The sequence below is a fragment of the Ursus americanus genome, chromosome X, assembly GCF_024610735.1.
Source record: "Ursus americanus isolate L20-20 chromosome X, mUrsAme1.1.p, whole genome shotgun sequence".
In the NCBI taxonomy this organism is placed as follows: domain Eukaryota; kingdom Metazoa; phylum Chordata; class Mammalia; order Carnivora; family Ursidae; genus Ursus; species Ursus americanus.
The window spans coordinates 2,965,442-2,984,264 of record NC_142164.1 but is presented as its reverse complement, the minus strand read 5'-3'; the positions used below and the strand labels follow the sequence as shown (position 1 = coordinate 2,984,264).

The window sequence follows — 18,823 nt, the reverse complement described above, 5'->3', positions numbered from 1 at the left end:
GTGGGGGAGGAGTGTTCTGAGTCTGATAATCTCCAGGAAACTTCTAGCTTTCTGACTAGGTGAGGTTAGAATGATGGACAAAGCAAAAATGACATGATGGGGAGCAGGGGCATAGAAGCAAGTAAGGGAATCAGTAAAAGGGGGCCACCCACTTGGTCACTCTCTTCCCTTGTTTTCCACTGACAGAGGGTACATGGTACATGCTTGGTAGTTCTGGGAGTCATGGATGGGAGAGGGGAAGAGACATAATTGGGTCATTGATTTTAAGATTTAAATCCTGAACTGAGAACAAACTTGGATGCTTAAGAAACCAGCCACACCTTCCATGCTTTGATGATATATTTATTGATACATTTCCCCTTTTCAGTTGATGGTGACAAAAAGCAGATGTATCTCCCTACCCTACCCACCCCCCAGTAAAATACAGACACAGATTTCATTCAGCATATACAAGCATTGGGGCGTGTCCAAATTCACCTCACTGGGTTACCAGAGCCAGGAGAGGTTCAGTCTTGGGGGCACAGGAATTGAGCAGACCAATGCTAAAGAGAGGCTCCCGCTCTGGTCCTTGCCACTGGGGTGCCTGCTGAGGCTATATAATCAAATCATGGTGAACAGAGCTGCCTAGCCCTGTCATGTGGTCTAGAAGGTGACAGTGGGCTCCTGAGTAGTTTCCAGTGAGATCCACAGTCCCATAGAAATCTGTGCCTCAGGGTTCTCATCTGCAAAATGGGGATAAGAATCCTGCCCTGAATATATCACAGGGCTATGATGAGGCTCAAAATAGAAATAATTTGTCAAAAGTGCTTTGTAAAAGGTAAAGTGCTATACAAATTTAAGGGAATTCAATTAATTGATTGTGATTGTGATTGCCCCAGGATAAGAGTGGACTGGCTCATGGTTGCAGGGGCCAAGGACGTGGCAAAACTTTTACGTTGTGCCTTTAGAGGGCACCAATCTGTGCCAGTAATGCCTACTATAAAGCAAAGTTCTCTTAGTTTCTTGGCCCCAAGAAGTCACCATGGCCTAGCACCTGGGTTGGGGCTAGGAAAGCCACTGGAGAAGTTACAGAAAACGTCACAGGGGTCAAGAAGGGGTAAGAAGGTGGCATATAAAGCAGGGAGTCATTACTATTATCACACACAAAAATAGATACCCAATGGATGCAAGGCATTGAATTTGTAGTGCGGATGAGAGGTGGAGGTGGGGTTGGGGGAGAAGGAGGTGGCACAGCAGCAGAGGGAGATACTATCCCAAAGAGGATCAATTGCTGGCTCCCTTCCTCCTAAAAATATAATACCAGTGTCTATCTGCAGGGGAAGGGAGGGCAGGAAGACAAAACCAAGAATAATCTGATCTAAGGACTAGGGTCCCCTTCCTCTTTACACTGCTGCCCAGCATTTTAAGGAGGTGTCAGGAACAGGCAAGCAGCTGGTCTATGCACTTTGAGGCTGAGGCCAGAGCTGGGCCTGGAGCACCACAAAGGCAGTATTGTTTCTGGAAAAAGGCAGTGGGTATCTGCACTGGGAGATAGCTAACCTACTCACACATGGGCACTGTCTTAGGGAGCTAGTCACTGACAGCCTGTGATATTTAAGCCTGAGCATCATTAATGCCCCTTGAGGAATAGAGAGGTGGGCGATTTTACTTGAAATGGACTTGCCATGGAGAGTCATTGAATGGGCCAGGGCCAGGTAAGGGAGAGGACCCGCAAAGAGCAATTCTCTGCAGGCTTATATTTGGGGCATGGGGAAGGAAAGACACTCTCTTGTTGCTCCTGCTGCTGCTGCTGCTGCTGCTGCTTTCCCCTGACTCCCTTGACAAGGGCTGTGGGACCTCCTGGGGAACTGGGGAGGCTGCCCCCAGAGTACCGGGTGGCACCTACAGGTTAAGGCAAACAAGCCAGTAGAGCACATTGAAGAAGAAGAAGGTCACTGGGAAAACAACTCGTGAGTAGTTATCCAGGCGGTAGATGTGGATGAAGAGGCGGCCCTGCTGCCAGATACTGCCCTCACAACTGGGGACCATGCAGAAGTACTTCTTGCCCCACTTGCAGCAACCGCCAAGGCTCTGGATGGTACCTCGGCCAAGAGACTGCTGGGCAGGGCAAGACGGGCCCTCCTCTCCATCACTCTCCTCAGAGTCCTCGATCTGGCACACAAAAGCTTCTGGATGCTGGTGGGCACGGGGAGGGGTAAGGGCACGGGTACGAATATAGGGCTGAAACAGACAAGGGAAGAAATGGAACAAAGTCAAACAAAGATGAATCAAGTCTAGGTGCTCTCCCAGGTTTTCTGGAGGTTCTGTCTTTGGCACACTGTTTCCAGGATGACATCAAAAAGTTTATTCAACTCCCCCACCAACCTCAGGTTCCCCACCTCCATCACTTGGTGAACTGGCCATCTTTGTGCCATGAGTCCTAGCCCCCTCACTTGCATGCCGCCACACTCCAAAAGCTTGCCACCACTCCCATACCCAGGTCATACATGGCGAAGTTTTGGAGAAGCACAGGGTTTCGTCCGGTTGTAGGTCAGAAAGTTGAGCACAGCAAACTCCATCAGAGCACAGAAGCAAAAGACGAAGCAGATGGCAATATAGAAATCCAAGGCTGTGATATAGGAGACACGTGGGAAATTCTTTCGGGAAAAGGTGCCCAATGTGGTCATGGTGAGTACAGAGGTTATTCCTGTGAAAGCACAGTAATGGAGGTGGGCTCAGCTACCAATCCGTATATTACACTGCTGAAAGGACCCTCGAGAAGGCAATTCTGTGTCCATTTGTATATATTACCCACTTACCTAAAGAGGTTCTGGCTGGGGCAGAGTCTTTCTTGATCCAAAAGGAAACCCAGGAGAGCATTGTGGTCACAGAAGAAGGGACATAGTTTTGAAAGGCTACAAAGCCAAACCGCCTGCTCACATTGAAAAAAAGTGTCACTACCATGAAATCACCTGGAAGACATAAAAAATACCACTTCATTACAGCACTGACATGAGGGTCTCCCCCAGACAGGACATGCATGTTAAGGGTCACGGGATCCACACCATAGTCCTAAGTTACAGGCACATTATTCCAATGCCACATACAGAGAATCAGAAGAAAAGCAGAGAGGAGACTCATTGCAAGACCTGTGGTCAGTTAAGAGTTAAGCCAAGGCCAGAAACTTCATTGCCTTTTTCAGCCCACTGCCCAACACCCAGTGTGTCTTTCCAGGATGGCAGAAGTGTCAGACGAAAGTGAAAAAATCAGTTAGCTCTCTAGTTATCAGGACCACACAGCTAATGTCCAGATGGCTGACTGAGACCTCACATCCATTAAGGTGCCATATCTAGTCTGCAGAATCATAGCCTAACACATGTACTACTGGCCTTTACAACGTATACTCTCAGGGAATGAGCCCAGGGTGGCCTGTGCTGTGGTGGGGAAAGCACAGAATCCATTTGGCCTCCTTCCTATTCATTTGTATGTTGGTAAAATGTCTTAGTTAGCACTGTCGTATCAAAGGCCAAAAGAAATCACTTGCCCATCCCATACCTCTGGTGGTTCCCTATTCCACTACAGCTACAGAATCAAATGCAACTCTAATCTGACACTAAAGGTCCACCATGACCTGGCTCTGACTGACATCTTACACACACACATGTGTGTGCACACACACCTTCCTGTAAGCTAATCCCATATACTCTCAGATTCTCTGAGATAGCTGGCATATTTGCACCAATATCCAAACCCTAGACTACCTGTTCTTAGTCTATTACCTTAATCCAAACTGAGTATTTCAAGAAAATAGAATTAGCTGAAAGTGAAAATTGGGGGATCATGTCCTTGATGTTGGCACTTCCCCTACACAGTGATGACTCTTATAGTACCTAATGACAACCTACATCTCTAGTTGGCATCTTCCATTATACCCTTCATGCTGCCTTATATTTTGACACACTCATCCCAAACACTCTACATTCTCATCATGACCCCAGAAATTCTGTGGGCTTTCCTGAGCCCAGAACCTCCCATTTCATTTTCAACATCACATAGGGTTTGTGATAGCTCAAGTTCTGTCTCCTTAGTGAAGCTAAGTTCCAAACTTCTACCTAAGTGGTGCTGTAAAATTCCTTAGCTTTGAGTTAGGTGGGCTTTTTAATCCCTTCAGGGTTTAAATCTCTCCTGTAAGCCCTGCGGCTTGCCTCTTGCCCATCCAAGCCCAGCATGGTCTGGAACCTAGCAGATGCTCAGTGACTCTTGCTACTCTCTGGCAACAGCTTGGTAAAGCAGACCAGAACACTAGCATGTCCACGTGTCCTCCTATTTTGGAAAGTAGATCAACTGCATAGCAGGTCTGGGTATGTTGGAGCTAAATGAGAAGAGCAGCCTTTCCTACTCAGCTTGGCAGCACTGACACTTAAAGGGCAAGAGTTCTCTGGAAAAAGGTAAGGACATGGCTTGGGGTCAGTAGAATACCTGTATTCAGAGTAGTAGCTTTGGGGATAGAACTCCTCCCCCAGGGCTGCTGCAGAAACCACTCACACTTGCCTACTGGCCAGAATGTACTTACCCAGTTCTTAGTTCTCTTGCCCTGGGGTCTTGACTACAATTTAAGATACCTCTATTTAGCTACAACAACTCCCTGCAAATACATATTCTTGTTGCAAGATTTATTATCCTATCCGCTTCTCCTATATTTATCTTATTTATTCCAGCCAAAGAATGACCTTCTCTACTTGTCAAGATACAGAAATTGGGGGACACCTGGGTGGCTCAGTCGTTAAGCATCTGCCTTCGGCTCAGGGGGTGATCCCAGAGTCCTGGGATCGAGCCCCACATTGGGCTCCCTGCACCACTGGGAGCCTGCTTCTTCCTCTCCCACTCCCCCTGCTTGTGTTCCCTCTCTCGCTGGCTGTCTCTCTCTCTGTCAAATAAATAAATAAAATCTTTAAAAAAAAGATACAGAAATTTTTTTCTGAAAGCTGAGGGAAGGATACTAACACATTTCTTATTTCTGAGGAATAAAGGAGCATGGGTAAGGGAAAAAGGTATCTGGGGCTAAGGAGCCAAAGCCAAAGCCGAACAAAACAACCCCCCCCCCAAATTAAAGATGCTTCTCTTCTCTCATTTGGCCAGACCAGAGTTGGTCCCTGCACTGTCAGAGGAACATAATTTAATAGACTGTGTCCAGAGACCTGGGACTAGAAGAATGAGTGGGCCCAAAGCTGTAAAAAACAAAGGAAGGAAAAGAAACTAGACTGTGAGTCTGTAAAAGATTGTGACCCTGCTCTGAGACCATAACACCGGGCCTTTAATCTTGACCCTGTGGAGGAGTGACCGGGCTTACCATAAATTCAGTAGTTCTAGGGAAAAATAATCAGGTCCAATGGGTAGGAGTTCCAGAAACTCCAATTTTAGATGAACAGGGAGTTTTCTGAGGGACAGAGTTGTCCAGAGATGGAAGAAACTCCCTTGCAAGAAAGTGAAGTCTTAATCATGGGTAAGATTCATTCCATCAGAGTCTCGATAGCCACCAGTGAAAGATAACTCACTCACTGGGGGCAAGGTTGCACTCTCTGAAAAGACTTCTGAAGCAGAGATTCTCTGATTCAAGGCCCAAGGTGACCAAAACAGCAAGCTACCACCACATTCTGAACCCTTAGGAGCTGGTACATAAATCTGCTTTGTATAGAAAGAACTGCCCAGAGACTGATGGGAAGAGTTTGGGACCAGCGTCAAAGAGAACTATGATACTGAAGAAAGCATAATTCAAGAACAACTAGCCTCTAGCAGAAGAGAAAGAAGCCCTTCTCCTTTTACCCCAAGAACCTTCCTCTCTCCCAAGGAGGGCTGGTGCTTACCTATTGTCATTGCTTTTGTGATGATGCTGGCTCTGAGGCTTTGTAGTCACTAGGGCACCATTTTGAAACAATGCATAACCATCTACTAAACGGAACCACTAGTGACTTGAAAGCCCCTGGGCCTTGTCTCTTCTGCTGCTTTTGATGATGGTTCCCCACCTGTTTGGGAAAACTGAGGTGCAGAAAGGCCCATGGTTAGCTGGCAGAAGAGCAAGGATCCCAAGTCAAAGGTAGTACAACTGCTTACCCAGAGACTCTGAGAAAAAGAAAAGCATTTGTAAAATAGCCCTCTGTCCCTGCCTAGCACTGTGCAAGCAAAGCTCTAGCCAGATGAACACGAGCTATTCCTCACCCAGTGACCAACTCAATTAAGTGCAGCAAAAGCAGGTTTTCTGCCTAGCCACACAGAAGCAAAGCAAGACTCCTTCTACGGCAAATGACTGGTTGGGTGGGTGACTGGCTTCATCTGCATTCTGGAAACGATGAGGGCAGTGCCTCCTCTGCCTTGACTTGGTCAGTACGTGTGAAGAAGGTTTCCAGGGCTGCTCTGGGAGCAATCCTGGGGAGGTCCCTTAGCTTCTTATTGAGATCACCTAGGAACACAAGCAAAGACACTCATATCTTATTGGAAGCTGACATTGAAAAGATCCAGGACCCTCCCCTTTAGTCCTTGTTAGGGACTAACTCAGAAACCAATTGATCGCCATGTCCATGTTGAATCCGCCATGAAGGCTTTGACAGGAATCTGTGCTTGTCAGAGCTGCTTCTTTAAAATAAATGTTGATGCAGTAGTAATTATAATTGCTGAAACTTCCCCCATACTATCTCAGCCCTCACCTAGCTGACATTAGAACTCTAGCTTCCACTTTCCATTAGGACCAACTTTGTTTCCCACTCAACTGGCTTGAATTGATTTTAGTTATGGAGAACTCACATGAGCTCCAGTCCCCAAAGTCATCCAAACAGGCTGGTTGTAACAAAGACTGAGAAACTGAAGGGTCTGCATGACAAAGCTAGTTGCAAATCCTGACAGCAATAAAACTTTAACTACTTACCTACCCTCTCAGGGACTTGGCAAAACACTTACTTCTTTGCGGATGAGACTGAGATGTGTCACAAAGTCTCAGTTTCCTCTGCAAACAGTTGTAAGTGCTTCGCATTTACAAGACAGGAGTCATGTTCTACAATATTTCCATGGGACGATTACATACATTTATACGTATGGATAGCCACCTCCAGTCATCCTTTACCACCCTTCTGGGCCTCTGCCTAGCCCTGGTTTCAAAGGCACACGTACCAGCTGGGGTTGAGATAGTTTCAGTAGTGTTGGTCACTCCTGTAAAATCAAATTGAAAGAGCTTCCAGGAATTCTTCTCATTGATTTCAAGCTTGAAATCTTCCCATTGGTAGATCATCTCACTCTCAGGATAGGAAACTGTAAAGCAACATGGGAAGGAGGGTCATGTGAGACTGGGAAGCCCAGCTGTCTCCACCAGCATGGAGTCTGAGCAATGCCTTAGAGTCCTGACTCCGGCCTCACCAGCTGTGGGACCTTGACTCTCTTACCTCATTGTTGAAGTCCATTCAATACGTGCATTTACTGAGCATTCCTTAGTACCAGACTCTGTGCTGGAAATATAAAGATGAGCAAGGCAGAAGCCTTGCCCTCAAACATTCACATTTTATTGAGTAAGATAGTAAGTATACACCTGTAATTGTTGGAATTGCTGAGAAACCTCCACCCATGGGACAGTGGAAAAACAGAAGAGGGAAAGACCACTTGGGGATGCAACCAACAAAGATTTCATAGAGCAGGTAACATTTCTAATAAATCTTAAAAGCTAAGTAAAATATTTTCTGTATGGGTGAGGCTGAAAGGGTGAGGAGGGTGTTTTATGTATAGAAAGGTGAAAATGCCTGATGGATTATGGAAATGCCAAAAGTTCAGGATAGCTAGCTCACGGAGGCTGGGTAAAGCATACAGGAACTGATAACAGGGGCCAGTTAATGAAGTACCTTGAGGGTCATTCTAAGGAATTTGGAATTGATCCATGACAGTTCAGGGAGGATTGGAAACTAAGACATGACCTGGTTTAGATGATGTTTCAATTAGGTCACCTTTGTCATTATATGAAGATGGCTTGTTGACAGGGAGACCAGTTTTGGGAGGCCAGTGCAGGAATCTGGGCACAATAAAATGAATGAAGGCAGGAATCAAAGCTGTGGCAGTGAGAATGCAGAGAAATAGGATCAATAGAGACTCAGGAGGGAATACCAACAATGTGTTGATTGATTAGATGTAGGAGGTGATGGAGAAAGAAGCATCAAAGTTCTTGGCTTGGACAACTGAGTGACTGATGGTGCCTTTCAATGAGACAAATGTGAACACAGAAGCAAACATTTGTTTTGGGGGTAGAGGTTGGGAGGAGACAATGTATTTAGTTCTGGACATGTTCAGTTTTAAAGTGAAAATGTTGTGAAAGTCCAAGTGGAAGACGGCAAAGGCCTAAGCCAAGGTACTGCCAGTAGAGATGGAGAGGAGCAGACGTACTTTAATCACACTTCAGAGATGGGCGACTGACTTGAGATGGAGTGGAAGGAAGAGGGAAGAACCCAACACGAGGTCCAGGTGAAGCAACACAGTATTGTCAGCAGGAAACAAGCTGAGGAGACTCTGGGCAAATCTGGCACGATCTTAGGAGAAAAGCAGAGGCAGAAAAATGTAAAGGGCGAGGATGAGAAAAAAGAAGGGGCTCAGCATGACTCTGGGGCCCCAGAGACCTAAGAAGGTACTCACAGCTAGAGAAAGACAGAGGGCAAGAGTGAGAATCCATTGGAAATTTGAGCATGTGGAGTAAACATCCAGCATCAATGGTCATCCTGGAAGGGAGAAAGGAGCCTCATTAGGCTGGCCCTGAGCACATAGGTATCCACCCACCTTGGGCCTGGGGACCACCACCAATGAGTGGTAATAGTAGGATTTGAAACAAAGAGCTCAAAGGAGAGACAAAAAGAGAGGAAGAACAGCTTGAAAGTATCTGGCTACTTTGGGTTCCATCATCAGAGAAATATGTGGACCAATTTAGATGGGCTTTTGTTTCTTGCCCATCCCAGCTTTCAGGACTTGCCAACATTCTCCCAGTCTCTACTACCTTCCCAGCTCATGCCACCGATACACAACCTTCCCCTGCCAGACATTCAAATGTCCAGCCTGCTCTTAGGTATCTTTCCAACCACTGTGTTGCTGCTCTGCCTGGACAATTCCACCACCGTGGACGTATCTTTACATCTAGTGCCCGCTTGGGATGGAACTGTCCAGGCAATGCAGTCATACTATAGTGGGGGGGGAACCTGTGGACTGGGAGCCAAGTAACTGGGTCCCAGTCACATCTCTGCCATGCACTTGGTGTGTGGCTTTAGGTAATCTTTCTACTTTGAGGCCTAGTGTCTGTGTCTATACATGAGGGGGTTGAGCTCAAGGTCTAGCAAAGCTGGAAAGGCCCTTAGAAGTATCATTCAGGATGAAACCTATACCCATGGTTCTTTGGTGAAAAGAGTCACAAGAGGTAATATTCCAGAGGCTTGACATACCTAATCGTGTACAACACCTTGCCATCCTTGTGGATGCGAACCATCTGGTTGGGCATGGTGATCACATGCTCTTGAGTCCTCTTGGAATTCCTAAAAAACGTGTCTGGGATCCATAGCTCGCTCACCATGTTGCCATTCAGAACAAAACTCTCAAAGCTGCCATTGTAACGGAGGCGTTCATCATACCAGGTCTGGCAGAAGGTGATGTCAATGGTGTATTCCTGGTGGAATTGATAGAAAGCACATACCTAGAGCTGTACAGGCAAAGATTATTCTCATGCCATCCTGTGAAGGGCCTATCAAGCAGATAGGAACCAACTTAGGTTTGCACAGAGGAAAACAGCATGAATTAGGCTGTAGGAGTTTTCTATTTCCAGGTATTCCCAAAAGAAAGGAATATTCCCAGATAAACAACAATCAGGGAAGACATATTTCATCTAGAAAGAGACAGGCAATGGTGGCTTAATTGCACAGGCTGAGCTCATCACATCACCACTGCCTTATAGGATTATGGGATTACTCCAGCCAGGTTAACACCCTCTCAGCCCCCACATTTCCATAACAAACCAAAGATCTCAACTCAAATTCATCTTAAGCATTTACAAATACACACATACCTTTGGTTGTATATGGTGAAGTTTCCCCTTTCAGCTTTTATTTGGGGAGCACAAATGTTAACTAACCTCAGTCCTTCATTCTCCAGAGTTATATTTTAAAATGAAGTGCTTTGAGTCATAAGAGAAGCATGTATTTAGTCTCATGCTTTTTGAATAATTGTTTTGTTTTTCCTTTTAAACAAGGGCACCTAACCTCTGAATGTGTGTGTGTGTGTGTGTGTGTGTGTGTGTGTGTGTGTGTGTGTATGCATAGCTATACCTGTGATTATCTGGTCTCCAGATGACATTATCTATTCCATAAACTGTCTGTTAAACATCGAGAAGGATGTTTAATAGGAAGAAGTATGAGAAGCTAGAGATTTGCACTACTGGTATTGAAGGGTAAAAAACAGACTGCAATAGAATTGCAAGCAGCGTGAAGAGTAAGTGCCAGAAGTAGGCCAAGGGGGAACCTTGAGGGCTAGCCCAACCTCCTTTACTTTAGAGGCAGGGCAACTGAGGCTCAGAGAGAAAACGGCCTGTCCAAACTCGCACAAAGAGCTAATGGCAGCATATTGGCTCTGATGAGCAATGCACCATTACCATGACCTTGCCCTGGGATGGCCTTCACTGATTCCCCTCTCTACTGCTTATTTCACCTGCACCAACAATCCCTTTGGATACAAAGGTCCAATTTCCCCCTGTAGAATCCCTAGGTCTTTCTCCTGAGTTATCCTGCATCAAACAATGAACACCAACCAGAAACCCACAGCTTGGAGGCCAGTTGAGCTCTCAGGTTAAAGGTCAAAATAATCCCAGTTTGGCTTTGCTGCCTAGGCCAAGAGGGGTTGAGAGCCATTGCCAAATTGCTGGGAGCCAGCCTCTGAGAAGGTTTCCTGGAGTAGTCCAGAGAAGCAGACAGGATGGATTGTGGAGGGAAGACTTCCCCTCGCTACCAAGCAGTTCACATGGCCATAGTCTTCCCTCCACAGTCCATGCATGCTGTGCTCTTGCTCTGTGTTATAGTGCTTCAAATGAGCATTTAATTTCTGTTTAACAAGATACCAATTGTAAGTTCATTACACAGCAACTGATAACTAACAGTTCAATTTTTCCCCAGTTTGACAAAGGAGCTTGGGTTGTACATCTTTTTTTAGCTCAGCTGAAACTCTAGAAATTCAGTGTCAAGGAATTGGCTTAATTAGGATTGCTTGCAACAATTATCACAGCAACTGTTATTAGCAACTGTTGATGCTGTGATGGGCAGTCATTCCCAGACTGGTCACTGCCTTCTAAGCTCAGGCTAGGTGTTCCAAAAATTTAACCAGGAAACTGGTAGAAACATTTGATTTAAATCTCCAAGCTACGGGCTCAGGTTTCTCTCCCTAAGAACTAATCCTATGCTCTATGCAGCATCTGATTAACTGAGGGGTGTGCGAACTCCCTTCAAACAACCACACCCCTTCTGTAACAAAATGCTTGCTCTGAGGATGCCAGTGGCAGCATTGCCTGCCATACGAGCTGTCATGAAGATCTAAGGAATGCTCTGTTCATTGGCTGTGTGAGAGACATACACTCCCTCCTTACCAAATACAAAACTCCACAGTGTCACCAGGGAAAAGTAGACTATACAAGAACTGAGAACTCCCACAGCTTTAAAGAACTATTTGGAATTATGTGAAAGACCAGACCTCCTGGGGGAAATTTAATGCCACATGAGTATTTGGCATCTTCTAAAGGCACTTGGCCTAGGCTAAAGCAGCACTTTATCGGCCAAAGAAAATCAAGTTGTTGGCTCCTCTTTAGACCAGTTCTGTGTTGCATGTCAGGTTCAGTGACTGCTAAGTTATTAGACTGTATCCCTTAGGCTTGTTAGGTATGGGGGGGGGCGGAGTGAGTTCTACACAAGATCTTTCATAATTAATTTGCTCAGTTAACATATACTGAGTCCTTGACACCAAGGAAACCATAATCAGGAGAGCAAGGCAGATAAAGAGAAGAGCAGGTAAACAACTATGATATAAACTAGAAAACTCTGAATCCTAAAGACAGGAGTGTGGTGTGAGTATAAAGGGAGCAATTAATAGCTGTGGAGGTCAGAGAAGATGCCATTAGAGATAGACCCTGAAGGATAAGGCTTCAGGCAAGTAGAAAATTGGAGCAATGGCATTCCAAACAGGAAATAGTTTGAACAAAGACTCAAAGGTACAAGGTGATTTGGTAACACCCATATGCTAATGTGACTAGAGCACGTGGTCTCTAACTGGGTGGGGGGAAAAAAATAAAACCCGAGCTCTGGGTTGGCTCCAGCCATGGAGGGGAGCTAGAGTGTGGTACTGAACTCCATGCTTTAAGCCAGGTCAGAACTACAGGAGGCACGTCACACAGGAGGCCAGGTCAGTAGGCAGACTGGGGTAGGCAGAGACCTCGAATTTTGCATACTTTAAGGAGAGATGATAGAGGCTAACTGAGGACAGTCCTAACACTAGAATGATAGTACTGGAAAAGGAAAGAGAAATGAGAGAAGCAGTCTTACAACAAAAGTTAGTTAACTATAGACTTAAATCTATAAAAATCACTATCAGGAAAAAGAGCCATTCCATTGTGGTGTTTAAAGTTGCTTTATTATTTTTATTTTGAATGAAAGACTAGAAGATATGGTCAGGATTCTGAAGGTCCTCTTCAGTCAGCAAGGGACTTACCTTTTCCCACCTTCGAGAGTCAGTGTTGGTTACAATATTCCCTCTCCAAAACAAAACCAAAACCAAAACCACAAAACTCTTATAGAGACACAGAGCAGAAAAAACAAGTGTGTGAAAGGCCCCGTGGGTCAGCTCTGTGGGTTACGAGGCACTGTAATCAAAAATCAGTACTCACCATGTCCAGGATAGAAATAGGACCAAGGGTGTTGACAGAGAGCTCAACAGTGACCACAGTGGGCTTTTCTGTAAAGGAAGCAGAAGTTGCAGAGGTTAAGTGTCAAATAGGGGCAGGGACAGGGGAAGGCATGGTCAGAGGGGAGAACAGGGAGATGGGTGAGGACTAGAGACATGGTTTCAACATTCAGTTCTATTTCCTTCTTTGTTCTTTCATGGCAAGATCCAATTCACGGACTGTTAAGAGCTGGACATACCTTAAAGGTCAGTCATCTAGTCTACTCATCTTATTTTATAGTTGGAAAAACTGAGGGTGAGAAAAGAAAAAAGTCTAGACCAATGTCAAGAGCACTGCTGAGACTAGCGTTGATATCTCTTACCTGACAGTTCAGCAACAGACGTACCAGCCCATGTACAGGACACCCTCACCTATACCCCACACCCGTTATCCACACCTATGCCCTCAAACTCCTGCTCCAGGAGGGGAAGAACTGTTCTGCTACTCACCACCTATGCCAGGGCGCAGTTTGTGGTCATAGTTACTCAGGAGACTGTTCAGGATGTGAGTGGCTGCTGGCAGTTTCCCAAGTCTGGGATGGGGACCAATAAGGGCAGGCTTTGTTTCTTCAGAGAGGAGCTTCTTTTCAAGAGCCTGGGGCTGGGGCCCATAGACATCATCATGGGCAGAGGGTCCATTTTCTGATTCAACATGAGGTTCTTCGCTCCTAGAACAAAAAAACAACCAAACAAACAAAAAAATGAAACTCTGTTCTCCACTCTGTAGGGGCCCCAGCTGAGACCTCTGGGACAGAAGCAAACCAAAATAAGTCTGCATCCCAAGGCATCAAGAATGACTGGTAACAGCAAATTTTGAACCAGTAACAGATTATATTTATTAATTTCTTCTAAATCTTGCTGCTCTTTGGGGACTTTCCATACTATTCTTCCTTCATGGTAATTTTTAGTTTAAAAATATCCCAATAACAAAACCAAGCTCTGAGCACTGAGAAAAGACAGGAGTCCTTTACTCAGAGACTGTCATCCAGGAGAGATGGCCGAATGGAGTCCAGCCTGAGTGCCACAGCCATGTACCACAGCCCAAAAATAAGAATTAAATTAAATAAAACAAAAAAAATTCAATTAAAAAGCCATCTGGCAATGCATGAAACTCACTGATGATGCTAGAAGTTAGGGTCCTGGTACTTCTACTGGGAAGCAGTGAGGAAGTGGGTTTCAGGGGACTCCTGAGATTCTGGTCATGTTCTAGTCCCTGATGTGGGTGTACTGAGACCAGTGTGGTCATTTTCTGACAGTTCATCAACTACACACTAATGATTTGAGTACTTTTCTGATCTATGTTCTAATTCAATAAAAAAAGTGTTTTGGAAAAAAAATGCTAAAAAAATCTGCTAATATATGGATCTTATTTGGATCCTGATTTTAAAAGGCAAATTAAAACACAACACAAAACAAAACATTTATGACACAATAGCAGAGATTTGAACACTGACTGGATAGTTTCTTCAGTATGACAAAATTATTCTAAAATTTTTGGTGTAATAGTGGTGTTTTATTATGTGTTTGGAGTCCTTATAACTAGAGATGCATAGTAAAATAATTGCATATGAAATGATAGGATGTCTGAGATTTGCTTTAGAATAATTTAAGATGAAATGGAGAGTGAGTGGGGGATAGAGAAATTAAGTGTGGCCATGAATTCATAATTAATAAGGCTGGTGATGGTTACATGGGGCTTCACTCGATTGTTCCCCCTACTTTTCTATATCTTTGAAAAAAATTATAATTAAAAGCTTTTCAAAAAGCCTTCAGCAAAATTAATCTATGATGTTGTAAAGCAGGAGAGTGGTTTCCTTTGGGTAGGAGAGTGTACCGGGAGGGGGCATGTGGTGAAGCTTTTCGGGGCTAGGTGGAGAGGACCAGCAACATAAGTATGGCTTCTGTGGAGCAGATGAGGGGCCTGACAACTTGTGCAGCAAAACACATTTTCCTGCAGTATTTCAAGCTCTTAGAATTGCCTAACCGGCAATCAGATGTGCCAGATTTATGCTATTTCTCATGTCTAAAGTGGCTAATTCCCACTGTGGACGAGGGAAGACCTGGGCTTAAGAAAAAGCGGTTTCCATTTTCAAATAACACATGCAGAAATGTCCTCCCTCCATGAGGCATTCCCCTCCAACCCACCCAGGGCCTCTGACTGTTGGAGGGGCAGAAGGAGAATCAATCCAGCCTAAGACCCTGCAAAATGAGTGACATGGCTAGGAGCATGGCACAATCAGAACTGGCACTGCCAGCCAAGACCACCCAAATATCTGAAGCCAACAACAAGAGCCCCAAGGTTCAAGAGGCAAGCAAACAAGCAAAAGCCCGGGGACCACTGAAGCCCCCCTGCTCCCAAACTATGTCTGTGATGAAAATGGATATCAGAAGGTCTTGAGGTTGCTGTAATTCTACAATCAGCCTTTGCCAGTAAAATACAAATAAAACAAACACACTCATCCTGGGATCCTTGAGGTTAAGGAGCTGCTGACACTGCATACTTTTCCTCAGCCAGCCATTAAGCTCCCTTTCAAGGCTAGAAATAATAAAAACTTGAAAAACACTCATGTACTGAACTAGTGGAATCTTTCCATGGGGTCTTTTCATGCACCCACATCCCTCCATATGCAATGGTCCAAGATGGAGCTGAAGCTCCAGACTCCCTCCCACTACTGAAGATGCTCTTTCAACTAACTGTGGGGGAGGGAAGGAGAGGAGGAGGGGACTGGCAATGCTCTAGGAGGGGGGCCACTGGTTTTTTTTTCCCCCAAATCAGCCCTCTTTTTCACCTTACAGATCAAGAAACTGAATCCCACCTGGGGGAAGGGTTGTGCCCAAAGTCACCACCATTTGAGGCTGAGTCTGGACCAGAGCAAGGTTTCCTGGTTCGATGTGGTCCTTGCCAACACACCCCAAACCCACCTCCAGCTCTTTGATGACATCATGGGTTGCCATGTTGACAATGTCTGAACACCAGTTACAGCGGCCCTTCCCTTCCCCCACCCGCCGGACTGGAAGGGTAGTTTCCAAGTCAACAGCCCCTCTTCCCAACTGTTTTTTTCTTTTCCTGGTCCTCCCCCTTCCTTCTGCCCCCCACTCCCAGACCCCTCTTTTGCCCCAGCCAGTAACTATGCCAGCTCTCCCAAACAGTTCAATTCATATCTGGAGGGATGTGGATGACTGGAAATTCCTTGCACGCATTCGGAAATATTTGCCAAGCCAACCCCCACACCCCAGGGCACCAGCAGGGAGCCAGCAGGGAGCCCCACAGCCCCTCCTCTGAGGAACTAAAGCATTCTGGGGTGAGGAGAGAAGCCATCTCCCCTCTCTCCAAAACAGCAAGACAGGAGCCCAGTGCCATGGAGACTTCTGGAATGGAAACCGTCTCAAAAATATGAAGCAGTCATCTTTTACTATAAAAAGTCAGAAGTGCAGGGAACAACCTTCCTAGCAAAGTCTCAGGGCCAGAAGAAAGTGTGAGGGAAGCTGGCTGCTTAAGGGAAACCTTTGGGAAAAGGGGATGGGGATTGAAATCCGAGACCCAAACCTCAGACCTCAGAGAATAACATTCTTGGCCTCGGGCTCAGGTCAGCCCAAGACCCAGCAGGGTGTCCGGTGGAGGAGGGGATTGAAGGAGGAAAGGGGAGGCTGGCAGCAGAGAGGGGTGGGGGTGGATAACTGGGGCGGGAATCCTTGGACTAAATTGGGACTGGTGCCTGGGACTGGCACCAAAAGAAGCGGCGGGAAGGGAAGCAAGTAAGTCAGAGTTACCTGGCACAGTGCCTGGTAGTTAGTAGGCGCTCATAAAAAGAAATTTGAATGAGAGGACAGACAAGCCTACACTCCAGCATTTAGGCGCAGTTTCGCTCCCCAAGCCCGAGCGCCTTTCTGGGCGCCACCTTCCCAAAGTCTCCCCCAGTCCTCAGAAGCACGAGCCCGCGCTGGTCGGTTACCCCGCGGGCCACTCGCCTCTTCCCACGGAAGACCCAGAGAGGGAGAAGCGTGCTCGTGCCCCCGGCCGTCGCCGTAGTTTTGGAGAGCAGGAGTCTGGGGACCGGAGCAGCAAGGGAACAGGCGTCCCGCCTTCCTTCATAGGCGCCCCTTCAGGGGTCTGGGGTCCCCATCCTAGAGGGAGCGGGTTGGAGGCTGGCAGCGCGTCGCCGGGACCCGGGACCCGGCTAGCCCGCGCAGAGGCTGGGAAAAGGTGGGCGCGGCGCTTGAGGAACGCGGGGGCGCGGGGGTCCGGGGAGCTGGCTTAGCTCCAGGGGAGAGGGACCTGGGTCCAGAGGGCTCCTGGGTCCCGGGATGGAGACTCACCTAGATGGGAGGACTATGGACATGCCCAGGAGGATCAGGAGAACTTTGGTTAACATCGTGGTGGGGACCGGCGCGACCACCTGTGCGGAGGTCGCTGCGCACGGTCTGGCCGCCCCGCGCGCGGTGTGCAGGGTTTTGTTGGGCTCCAACTTCCACTCCTCCCACTCGCCCCGCCCCGCCCCCCCACCTTGGCCCCGCCCCCTGAGCCCCGATGGAAATCTCCGACGACGTGTTCGCTGCTGCTGCGGAGAGTAGGGTGGATAGGCTCCGGCGGGCGGAAGGAAGGAGGAGGGAGAGGAGGAGGGAGCCCTGTCGCCAAGGCCCCCCGCCCCCCGCTGCCAAGACTGCAGCGCTGCCAGACTGCTAGGGGCGGGGGACTGGGGAAGGGAGGAAGAGGCGAGCTGGCTGCGCGGGCCCCAGGCAGGGGAAACCGGAGGCCCGCGGCTGCGGCTGGAAGGGCGGCCCCAGACTGGGCTGGGCTAGATGGGGTACTGGGTGGGCTCCTGCCTCCTTATAGAACCCCTCCAGTCCGCTAGCGCGCCGCGGGATCGAACTGTGGCTTCCAGCCCTGGGCTCCCTACCCTATCACCTGTTGCTTCCCCAGGTCTCCTGGCCTCTGAGATTTCCCCTACCTTCACTCCAGACCTTCAGTCCTTCAGAGTACATCTCTTGGCATCCGAAGGAAGCTGGATAACTGAGTACCTTCCTTGGCACAGGGGAAGAAGAGAGACTTGGGGGGTGTCTCCCCAGCAAGCTCTGACCTGAGCTACTACACAGGCCAGTTTCTCAGGTATTTGGGGGCAGGAGAGGACCCACCGACAGAGGACCAGGCCTAGGCATTCACTGGAGCACTTTCCCTGAAGCCCAGAGAGGTAACAACTGACTCAGTGTGGGTCCAGTTTAGCCCTGGGGCTTGGGTCTGAGAGGGACCATGTGGGACCTCCGAAACCTCCTTTCCAGGGCTGGCTGGCCAAATCTTTCTGGAGACTTGGCTTTCAGTCATGCCAGAAGTAGAAGTGAGAAAGCACTGGGGGTGGGGATGAGGGTGGGGGCCAGTGTCCCCATTCAGTGGGGATAGTGAAGAGTCTCAAGCATCCTTGCACTTCCTCTTTGTCACCCAGACCCTTGTGATTCACTTGAGAGGGGAAAGGATTGCAGAGATTTGCCTGTCAAGCTGATGCCAAACATTAGCAGCATCCTCACCTGTTGCTCCAGAAGGGGCTGTGTGCATCTTAGCTAGCAGGAGGCTCCTTGGAGAGCCTTTGCTGTACCAAGCTAACCTAATACACCCTTTCTACCACCCTACCCCTATCCCATCACTCTGCTTTGTCATCTCCACAACACTGCCCACTAACTGATGACATTCTTGGGCATTTCTTTGTGAGCTTGTTTATAGTGGGTTTCCCCTCCCTGGAGTAAGCTCAGTGACAGAAACCAAGCCAAAACAAACAAACAAACAAACAAACAAACAAACATGTCCGTCTGGTTTTCCACCATATTTCTGAAACCTAGATGAGTTCTGGGCACAAAGTAAGCACTCAAC

The 18,823-nt window shown here is 47.3% G+C and overlaps 1 protein-coding gene across 1 annotated transcript; it reads right to left on the bottom strand.

Moving 5' to 3' along the window:
• Positions 1–335: 335 nt before the first annotated feature.
• GABRE (gamma-aminobutyric acid type A receptor subunit epsilon) lies at positions 336–17,373 on the bottom strand. Its single transcript, XM_045790502.2, has 9 exons — positions 17,281–17,373; positions 13,414–13,631; positions 12,908–12,975; positions 9,435–9,655; positions 8,641–8,723; positions 7,141–7,278; positions 2,799–2,951; positions 2,487–2,686; positions 336–2,220 (listed from the first exon to the last, which is right to left on the bottom strand). Exons 1-9 carry the CDS (start codon positions 17,334–17,336, stop codon positions 1,882–1,884), a joined length of 1,476 nt encoding a protein of 491 aa, XP_045646458.2. The 5' UTR covers positions 17,337–17,373; the 3' UTR covers positions 336–1,881.
• Between the last annotated feature and the right edge of the window lie 1,450 nt (positions 17,374–18,823).